A 10,542-nucleotide genomic window follows, 5' to 3' on the forward strand; every position below is an offset into this window, starting at 1 on the left:
CGCCTGCCTCGGCCTCCCAAAGTGCTGGGATTACAGGTATGAACCACCATGCCTGGGTGATACTCTTATTTATGCCTTTTCTTCTTGAGGCACAGACAGGTTAAATAACTTGGCTAAGGACACACAGCCAGTACATGATGGAGTCTGATGCTAGAACCTGCCCTCCTGATGACTACATAGAGCCTGCCTGTACAAGGAAAGGCCCGTGGCGGGAGTATAAACAGGGCTTGGTTTCCCTGAGGAGTCATCTTTCGACTGGAAATTAGAAAAGGAAAGCAGCTTCTTGGAGGTGAGGGGCTGAAGAGAACTGTGTGTGTGTGTGTGTGTGTGTGTGTGTGTGTGTGTGTGTGTGCGCGCGCCCGCGCGCAGAAGCTGAAAGATGGGAAGCAGTGAATGTTCGGGGGCTTCTGGCTGGAGGGCAGCTGTGGGGAAGGTCTCCGCAGCCTTAGCCAGCTGCTATGCTGCGATGTTTGATGCCCATCTGGGCCCCAGCTTTCTTATTCTCAGAGGCCCTTCCCACATCCTTAGGCAAGTTCATTAAATCCTCCACGTGTCACATTAAAATACAAGGGCATGTACGACTCTGAGTGCAGTTGCAACAGAATCGTTTGCACAATATTGCATGCCCTAAACATTCGATCAAACATCGATTACCTCCAATTTTGCAGTTTTCTTTGCCCCTCTTGGCGCCAACAGATTTTCTTTTTCAGATCTCACACATTTATTTTAATAGGCCCCTGACAAAGTCATAAGCCTCAGAGAGAAGGGAGAGTGGGAGAGGCGTATAGAAAACTTTCGTGCCAGGGACTTGTAGCTCAAGAATTAGGAGACGCCCTGGGCACTAGAAACACTCCGCAGCGCGAAGCAGGGACCGCGCCTGTGCTGTGTAGGGGACAAGAGGTTGCAGATACCTCTTGTATGGGACATAGACTGGGTGGGCCTGGGAAATAAAGCCTCGGAACTTTGGTTACGCGCGCCCCTCTGGAATATTGCGCCGCGGGACTGCAGGGGTCCAGCCAGCATCCTCTGCCACTGACCCGCCTCTGCGCCCGGCAAGCGGCGTCCAGCAGGGGGCGCGCGCGGACCAGGCCTGGGCCCTAGGACAGCACGGACGCAGTCGCGGGACCAAGTCCCCAGATCCAACGGGTTTCAACCTTCCCCACCCTCCCGACGCTCCGGGTTCGCGACTTTGAAGTCAGGGGTCGATCCGCCAAAAGCGGCCAGGCGCTCCAGCTCTCCATTCCTGGGTCTGCCTGGGATCGGTCCCAGCCTGGTTAAGAGCCTTAGTCTGGATTCCGCAGATTCTGAATCTGGGGCCCTCTGCGATCGCGGCTTGGAATCTTATCACCCTCCCCTTCCCCGCCCCTACTTCCACACACCTGATTAGTTGTCTGTTTCTTTAACGATCAAAGGCTTGGGCGGCGGCAGGGTGATGTCTCGGTTCCCGGCTCCCCAGCCCTCCTGTAACTGTGTCATTATTAACGTTATAAACATTAGACCCGCTTCTGCGCGCCGGGCGGCGCCGGACGAGGTGCGCGCAGTCTTCTGGCTGAGCTCGGAGACAGATCCAGAAGTCGCGGCTCCCACTCCAGGCCTCGGCGGACTCTGCCTGGGGCGACTCGGCTCCAGCCCTGCCCGGGCAGGCACTGGGCTCTCCAGGGTCGAAGGCAGGGGTAAGGGGCGTCTTTCCCCCAGGGCAGCCTCCGGGAACAAAAGCATTTGCTGCAGAGTGAGCTAGAGCCTCGGCGGCCCGCGGGAGTCAGCGCCCGCACAGGGATGGTCACCGCATCCTTAGCCACCCTCCAGGCCCGAGAGCCCCGTCTCCCTGCCGAACTCCTTGGCTTCTGCAATCCTGTCAAGAGAGCAAGGAAAGGGGGTCTTCCCTGGTCCTCGGGCCCCGAGGTTACGGGGTTGCTTATGGGACGGGTTCCTGAAGTCCCGGGAAGCTCTGGGCAGATAGCGAGCCCATTGTCCCGTCCACTACCCAGATTCTACCTCCCTGCCGAAGGCAAAAAGAAAGAAAATAGGTGAAAACCGGGAGAGGGCCCAGGGGTCTTCAGCCTCCCGGCCTGGCGCCCCTCACTCAGTCCCGAAAAGTCCCCTGGACACGCCATCCCAGACTGGACTCAGCTGCAGCTGCTGGGCCCGGCCTCCTAAGATCTTTCCCTGGCACAGGCTCCCAAGACCGCCCCCTCAGGGTTCCCAAAACCCGGACAACTGCCCAGGACGCCGCTCCCCGCCCGCACCCCCACCATGTTCTGGAGACAAAGAAGGCCGTGCCGGTCCAGCCGTCTGCGTCACTCTCCCGACCCCGCAAGGCCTAGAAACCTCAGGGACTCACTCGCAGGCTAGGGACCCAATCCTGTCTGTCCCACCACAGGGTCCCCAGCAGGGACGGGCCACAGTGCTGTCACCCCTCGACCCTTCTCGAAGACGCTTTCCCCGAAAGGCGCCCCGCGCCCTCTCCGTGGGTCGGCTGGGGATACCCCAGGCCCGAGCAGGCGGTGTGAAGTTCTGTGTTCTGAACTAGACTGAGCGAGATGCGACGGTCTCAGCCCGCTGGGCCGCCTGTAGCGACCGCAGGAGTAGGAGAGAGGGAGGGACGTGGAGTGTGAGCGCACCAGTCTGTTCATATTTAATTTACAAAGCAGCCTTGGAACCCCGGGCCGGGTGGTCTCTTTAGATGCTGCGCTCTTAGCCTGTCTCTCTTCCCCACCCCCTCCCCTAGCTCATTAAGATGCTCAACACTCAAATCAGGGTATTGATCTCCACAGAAGCCCCAAACCCACGCCATCGACCCACCGCGAGAGACCCCCAAGGCCCGGGGTTGATGGCTGGGGGGTTTGGTGCGCCCGGAGAGCTGGGTGGCTACAGAACGGGTGGGGATTTACGTGTCTCCCGGAGCCTGAACCCCTTTCCCGATTCTGGCCGGTAGCTGTCTCCAGGGCTAACGTGGGCAGCGCAGGGGGCGGAAACCGGGTTTTAGCCAAATGCCTCGACATCCCTGCGCCTCCGCCTCCTCGTCGCTGAAAGAAATGTCGGGGTTTCATCAGAGCTAGGCAGCGAGAGTCGGGAACAGCGAGTCTGTTGAAGCCGGCTGTTGTGTGAGGGTGTGAGACGGCGGGGCGGTGGGGGGCCACCGCGGCTTGGGGGATAGTGCGTGTGGGGTTGACAGTGTGTCTGCCTGAGAGGCTGTGAAGACATGGGGGGCGAGGATGGGAGAAATGTTCCGGCCTGAAGTCCCCAGCCCAACGCGCTCAAGGCTCAAGAGTAGCGGACGTTTTGCCACCATCCTTGTCTGTGCTACTGTCTGCTGCAGCTTCTGTGCCCCATTCTCCTGGAGCAGGCAAGACCTGAAAGTGAGGTGCTTGGGTGCGCTCGGAAGAGCTTCCCCCTGCTCCACCTGTCCCGTGGTGCGCGCAGGCCAACGCGTGGGGCAGTGGGCTTCAAGCGCAGGTTTAGCCACAAAAGACTAGATGTAAAGAGTTCCGGCTTAAGAGGCTGGGCAGGGCTGCGGTGGACTGGGGAGGGGGGCGTCCCTTCCCAGCACGCCCTGCAGGGCTGTGCGTTCTGGTCTCGGGTTAGACTGGCAGGCAGGGTGGGGAGGGGGCGGCGGGGGAGACTAGGGCTTATATCAGCCCAGATCCAGGCAAAAATGGCAGGGAGGGCGAGGCGCTCTGCTAACACTATCAATTATGCATTGTGTTGAACGTGGCTTCGGGGAGGAGGCGGCTAGCAGCGGGGGGTGCGGGAAGGATGGGTCCGCGCGGGCTCGGCTGCGCGCAGCTCAGCGGGTCCCGCTGGAGGTCTCTTGGTGCCACCGCCTGCATTTGCAAAAAGAGTTTAAAGGCAAAGACACGCCTTCCCCCCTACTTCAGCCGCGCGCCTTTCCTTCCCCCAAATTCCTCAAAGATGGTTTGTCTCACGTGTTGCAGGGCGTGAAAGCGGCTTGCATTCAATTAGCAGCGAAGCTCGCGGTCGCTGGCGGGACGGGCGCGTGAGGGTGAGTTCGTGCGAATGTGTGTCTGTGTGCGCGAGAGGAGAACAGTAAGTGTCCCGGGTGCAGGTGTGCCCGTGAAAATGCGTGTGAATGTAGCGGGGCCTCAACATACTGATGCGATTATTACCTGATCCTGGATGATTGCAACGTGTGAAGGTCGACAATGGGGAGGGTGTGAGGTGTGTGCGCCAATGTGTTTGAACGTGGGGTGGGGAGCGATGTGATGAGGGACAGTAACAATGTCACTGGGTGTGTAAATGTGAGGGTATATGGGTTATGGGGGTGCAGTAGGCTGCGAAGAGCCCACCCAGGACGGTGGGCGAGGGACGCCCCTTGTGACCGACATGTCTTGGCCTTGGGGAGGGTCTCTGTGGCTTTAACAAAAGTAGAGGAAGCAGGAGGTGGGAGAGGCTGTGCGCGTCCCCGCCAGGCCTGGGAGCGCGCAAGGACCTTCTCCAACCTGCAGCGAGAGAGGTGGGGGGAGCGGACGCAAAGGGAAAAACTGAAGTGGTACTTTGGGGCCACCGATTCCCCGAACTTACCTGTCCCTTTCTTTGCCACCTCCCCCTCCCCCGTTTTCCCCGCAGCCACAATACACGCGGGTATCTTCCTGGGGCAGTGGTCCCTGATCCACTACACCGGGTCTGGAGAGGAGGTTTCAGCTCCAGGGCATTTACTGGGAGTCAGCGAATATCAGGTAAGCGATGGGGGCCACCCCACAACCTTGATCCGGGTGGGGAAAGGTCCGGCCTTGGGCACCTGATGGGAGGAGAGGCGGGGATGGGGTGGGGGTGTGCTGTCTGGGAGGAACCGGGAAGGGAGGGGAGGGATCCTCCCAGAGAAGCAAAGGCAGAGTGAAGGAATAGGTTCCCACAGACAGGGTGTGGAAGGGGCTCTGCCAAACCTGACAGGCCCTCCAGATGGGGGCAGGGAGTCTGTGCAAGTTCGATTGTGTGACCGGGCTTAAGGTGTTAGGGGGAGGGGGTCCTTAGGCACCGCAGAGCTGTGCAGAAAGGTGCAGAATCTTTCACCTTCTCCAGCTTCATTAGCTAGTGGCAGCCCCATGACCTGCTGGCTGAGGACGCTTCTGCCACCGGGAGCTATCTGGGGGACCTAAGAAGCTCTAGTGACCGCTCCCCCAACACACCTGGTCCAAGCATGGGGGAGGACCTCCTTCCCCATAAGGAAGGTTGGCAGAGCAGCCCTTCTTCTCCGTTCACAGAAGCTGCAGCCCGGGACAGGTGACTTTGGCCTTGGCCGCAGAAGGGCATGAGGGTGGGCTTTCCCAGATCCCACGACTCAGGCAGGGCAGGTTCTCCTATTGCTTCTCTGCTGGGTTTTGGTCCCAGTGTGCACACACAGGTGCACGCCTGTGTTTCTGTGGGTGGGTAGGTTTGTGTGAGGACTTGTGTCCTTGTGTCTATCAATTCTCACAATGGACAGGAAAGTGCTTTGTACGGTGGTGGAAAATTCTGTACAAATGCCGGTTCAGTTAAGAGAACAATGAGGTCTCCAGGATCTATTGTGTCCACGTCTGGGTGCATATGTGTTTGTGAGTTTAGGAAATGTGTTGTGAGCCTCCCAATAGAGCATCAGGTCCTCTAAACCCCTGCGGAAGTTGCCGGTTTGATGATGAATCCCCAGCATCTGTTTGTATTGTTGTGCGCCTGCACGGGCGTGTGTGTGAGTGCTGTGCGTGGGACAAAGGTTCCAAGGAGGACAGCCCGTCACGGACAAAAATATCCTTCCTGGGTATCCATTTCACCGGGTTAAATGAAGGCTTAGAAACCAAGAGAGGGGTCTGTGCGGAGCCCGCTGGAGATGGGCGAGCTGCGGAGCCTACGGAGGCGCCAGCTCCAGCGTGAAGGAAGGAGTAGGGAGGGAAAAAAGAGCAATGTGCCCAGCCTCTGGAAAAGGAAATTAGGGCCCTGGGAGGCAGCATCTGTTGAACCCCGAGATTTGTATTGACCTCCACTTCTGGCCAAGAGAAGCTCCTGGCCATAGAGGCGGTTACCGGAGCCCTGGCACTTGTGCTAGACAGGTTTCCGGAGGCAGAGCTCGATAGGCGAGGTAAGCTGGGGTTCGGTGAGTCACCTTCTTTCCTCTTCCCCTGGCTTCCCTATCTGCAGGAGCCGCGATGTTCCCTCTTCAGGCCCTGTGGTTAGTCTGGGCGCTTCTAGGAATGGCTGGAGCATGCCCTGAGCCGTGCGCCTGCGTGGACAAGTATGCTCACCAGTTCGCGGACTGCGCTTACAAGGAGTTGCGCGAGGTGCCCGAAGGACTGCCTGCCAACGTGACCACGCTTAGTCTGTCTGCCAACAAGATCTCGGTGCTACGGCGCGGGGCCTTTGCGGACGTCACGCAGGTCACGTCGCTGTGGCTGGCGCACAATGAGGTGCGCACCGTGGAGCCGGGCGCACTGGCCGTGCTGAGTCAGCTCAAGAACCTCGACCTGAGCCACAACTTCATATCCAGCTTTCCGTGGAGCGACCTGCGCAACCTGAGCGCGCTGCAGCTGCTCAAAATGAACCACAACCGCCTGGGCTCTCTGCCCCGGGACGCACTCGGTGCGCTACCCGACCTGCGTTCCCTGCGCATCAACAACAACCGGCTGCGTACGCTGGCGCCGGGCACCTTCGACGCGCTCAGCGCGCTGTCACACCTGCAACTCTATCACAATCCTTTCCACTGCGGCTGCGGCCTTGTGTGGCTGCAGGCCTGGGCCGCGAGCACCCGGGTGTCCTTACCCGAGCCCGACTCCATTGCTTGTGCCTCGCCTCCCGCGCTGCAGGGGGTGCCGGTGCACCGCCTGCCCGCCCTTCCCTGTGCACCGCCCAGCGTGCGTCTGAGTGCGGAGCCGCCGCTGGAGGCACCCGGCACCCCACTGCGAGCGGGACTGGCGTTCTTGTTACACTGCACCGCCGACGGCCACCCCACGCCTCGCCTGCAATGGCAACTTCAGATCCCCGGTGGCACTGTAGTCTTAGAGCCGCCGGTTCAGAGCGAGGAGGACGACGGGGTTGGGGTGGAGGAAGGAGAGGGAGAAGGAGATGGGGACGTGCTGACGCAGACCCAAGCCCCAACCCCGACACCGGCACCCGCTTGGCCGGCGCCCCCAGCCACCCCGCGCTTCCTGGCCCTCGCAAACGGCTCCCTGTTGGTGCCCCTCCTGAGTGCCAAGGAGGCGGGCGTCTACACTTGCCGTGCACACAATGAGCTGGGCACTAACTCCACGTCAGTACGCGTGGCGGTGGCAGCAACCGGACCCCCAAAACACGCGCCTGGCGCCGGGGGAGAACCCGACGGGCAGGCCCCAACCTCTGAGCGCAAGTCCACCGCCAAGGCCCGGGGCAACAGCGTCCTGCCTTCCAAACCTGAGGGCAAAATCAAAGGCCAAGGCTTGGCGAAGGTCAGCGTTCTCGGGGAGACCGAGCCGGAGCCGGAGGAGGACACAGATGAGGGAGAGGAGACCGAAGACCAGATCCTCGCGGACCCGGCGGAGGAGCAGCGCTGTGGCAACGGGGACCCCTCTCGGTACGTTTCTAACCACGCGTTCAACCAGAGCGCAGAGCTCAAGCCGCACGTCTTCGAGCTGGGCGTCATCGCGCTGGATGTGGCGGAGCGCGAGGCGCGGGTGCAGCTGACGCCGCTGGCTGCGCGCTGGGGCCCTGGGCCCGGCGGGGCTGGCGGAGCCCGGCGACCTGGGCGGCGACCCCTGCGCCTACTCTATCTGTGTCCAGCGGGGGGCGGCGCGGCAGTGCAGTGGTCCCGCGTGGAGGAAGGCGTCAACGCCTACTGGTTCCGTGGCCTGCGGCCGGGTACCAACTACTCCGTGTGCCTGGCGCTGGCGGGCGAAGCCTGCCACGTGCAAGTGGTGTTTTCCACCAAGAAGGAGCTGCCCTCGCTGCTGGTCATCGTGGCAGTGAGCGTATTCCTCCTGGTGCTGGCCACAGTTCCCCTTCTGGGCGCCGCCTGCTGCCATCTGCTGGCTAAACACCCGGGCAAGCCCTACCGTCTGATCCTGCGGCCTCAGGCCCCTGACCCCATGGAGAAGCGCATCGCCGCGGACTTCGACCCGCGTGCCTCCTACCTCGAGTCCGAGAAAAGCTACCCGGCAGGCGGCGAGGCGGGCGGCGAGGAGCCAGAGGACGCTCAGGGGGAGGGCCCTGAGGAAGACGCGGAGCAGGGAGACCCGAGTGGGGACCTGCAAAGAGAGGAGAGCCTGGCGGCCTGCTCACTGGTGGAGTCCCAGTCCAAGGCCAACCAAGAGGAGTTCGAGGCGGGCTCTGAGTACAGCGATCGGCTGCCCCTGGGCGCCGAGGCGGTCAACATCGCCCAGGAGATTAATGGCAACTACAGGCAGACGGCAGGCTGAACCTCGGCCCACCGGGCCCGCGCATTCCGGACCTCCACCTAGGGTGCCTGGGAGCAGCAGTCTAGGGCTTGGCAGGACTTCTGTCCCCCGCCTTCAACCTTCACCTACTCCTCCCCCTTACTACTCCCCAACCTTGAACTACCAGGGACTTCTAGTAGGGAGTGGGCCGATTTCACCAGTCCCTGCTACCCATGGCTGCCATTCTCCCTGCGGGCTGGATCCCCTCCCCTCCAAGCACAGCGTCCCTCTTCCCCCATGTAAGACACCACCCGCAGACGATGGGGCAATATCTGTGCCCCTCCATTCCCATCGCGATTATCTGCAAAATCCGCTCCGCAGCCATCACAGGCTCTGGAGCCAGAGAAAACGAGAGAAGACGCTGGAAACCTCGTGGTAACGCCGTGGTTCTGGGGCCAGCCGGGGCCAGTGGAGTGCTGTGGCGTCTCGCCTCGACTCCCTCCCTTCCTCCTTCCCTCCCTCCTTTCCCCCCTCCCTCCCTTTCTCTCTCTCTCTCTCTCTCTCTCTCTCTCTCTCTCTCTCTCTCTCTTTCTCTTTTCTTTCTTTCCTTTTGACGGAAGGCTGGAGTGCAGTGGCTGTGATGTCGGCTTACTGCAACCTCCGCCTCCCGGGTTCATGCGATTCTCCTGCCTCAGCCTCCCGGGTAGCTGAGATTACAGGCTCCCGCCACCACGCCCAGCTAATTTTTTGCATTTTTAGTAGAGACAAGGTTTCACCATGTTGCCCAGGATGGTCTGGATCTCTTGACCTCGTGTTCTGCCCGCCTCGGCCTCTCAAAGTTCTGGGATTACAAACGTGAGCCTCGGTGCCCGGCCCCTCTTCCCTTTGAATCCCTACTCCCATAAGCCAGGATTCGCCGCAACCCCTAGTTTTTAGTTCCAAATGCCCCTCCCCGTGGGGAATCAAAACCTCCGTCCTCCCACCCCCACCCTACTTCTGGCCTGTTGGGAGTCCAGCCCGGTGCCTGGGGCGCCATTCAGCTCCGCGCTCAGATTTTCCTATTTTCGTTGTTTTCAAAGACAGCGACATTTCGGGTCTGGTGCTAACACCCCCTTCCCAGCCTTTGGGAAAATCCGGTGTGTGTGTCGCGGGGTGGAGAGGGAATGCGTTTTCTGTCATCTCTCTCCTAACTTCAAGCGCCGCAGGACCGCGCGCTCCTTGGCGGCGGAGCGCGCGGACTTGGTCCCGGGCCAATTTCGTTGTCCGTGTGTTGGGCTTTCCGGAGGTCCGTGCGCCAGACAGCGCGGCTCCAGCGGCTCCACCCGGCCCAGACCCTAGCTGGAAAGCGCCGGGAGCGGGGGAAGCTGACTGTGGCCTCCCGGGCCGCCGCTGTCGTGGGTGGGAGGGTAGCTCGCGCCCTAGTTCGCACAAAGCCTGCGCGTGACTCTGCGGTTGGATCCAGATGGAGCCCAGCCCCTCCGTCCTCGCGTCTCGGTCCTCGCCCCGCCCCGCCCCACCCTCCCCTGCTTCGGCGGGAATCGTATTTGCCCGGCGTGTAGTCCTAGACAAGCGTGCCCTGTAGGAGAAAAGTCTGTGTTCTGTAAAGTGTGACCGTGTCGTGTAGGGGGGCGGGCGGTGGGGCAGATGGGCGGGGAGGGAGGGAAGGGGAGGGGCGCTGCGCGACGACTTGGGGCGAGGTTCTTTTTCCATTTTGAAAGAAAGCGTGGGGGTGGGGTGGGGGGAGTTTCAGTCCTCGGGACCAGCCCTCTCGGAGCAGCGCAGCACAAGCGCGGGCCTGGGGCGGAGTAGCCCCCGGAGCCCGTGCCCTTTTCTAAACGCGTCTGTATGTAAACAGTCAATAAAACAATCGATTTGAACTGGGCTCGGTGACTTTTTGTCAGGCGACAGAGAGAGGAGGCCTAGGTGATGAAAGAGCAAACCGCGGACGGAGGGCGTCCCTGGATCCTCCGGTTGGGATCCTTTGTGTGATTTCGTGTTTGTGTGAGCATCCCGTGATTTTTTGCCAGGTGTTTGCATCCAGCCTTGCTCTTGGTGCCTCCAACTCCAGGGTGGGGTGACAAAAAACGAGGGCAGGCTGGAAGTGAGTAGGGGGAGGTCGCAAGAGGAGGGTGGGTGTCTGCAGACCCTAAACACGGAGTCTGAGTGTGTGCACACGCACATTTGCACTCGAGGGTGTCAGTACCCTCTT

The 10,542-nt window shown here is 60.9% G+C and overlaps 1 protein-coding gene across 4 annotated transcripts; it reads left to right on the forward strand.

The window, feature by feature from the left end:
- Nucleotides 1-2,747: 2,747 nt before the first annotated feature.
- Nucleotides 2,748-10,210, forward strand: ISLR2 (immunoglobulin superfamily containing leucine rich repeat 2). 4 transcript variants are annotated; one of them, XM_012475879.3, is made up of 4 exons: nt 2,748-3,346; nt 3,936-4,003; nt 4,588-4,697; nt 6,130-10,210. In XM_012475879.3, exon 4 carries the CDS (start codon nt 6,138-6,140, stop codon nt 8,373-8,375), a length of 2,238 nt encoding a protein of 745 aa, XP_012331302.2. In that variant the 5' UTR covers nt 2,748-3,346; nt 3,936-4,003; nt 4,588-4,697; nt 6,130-6,137; the 3' UTR covers nt 8,376-10,210. The 4 variants fall into 4 exon arrangements, with proteins under 4 accessions (XP_012331302.2, XP_012331300.2, XP_012331301.2 ...); XM_012475877.3 differs by having other exon boundaries at nt 3,038-3,364; XM_012475878.3 differs by having other exon boundaries at nt 3,082-3,110.
- Nucleotides 10,211-10,542: the final 332 nt, after the last annotated feature.

This window comes from Aotus nancymaae, unplaced genomic scaffold (assembly GCF_030222135.1).
Source record: "Aotus nancymaae isolate 86718 unplaced genomic scaffold, 86718_ANA_hifiasm-v0.15.2.pri h1tg000003l, whole genome shotgun sequence".
Lineage (NCBI taxonomy): Eukaryota > Metazoa > Chordata > Mammalia > Primates > Aotidae > Aotus > Aotus nancymaae.

Excerpts from the sequence above, each read along its gene's own strand:
- ISLR2 (XM_012475879.3), top strand. The coding sequence starts at position 6,138 with ATGTTCCCTCTTCAGGCCCTGTGGTTAGTCTGGGCGCTTCTAGGAATG.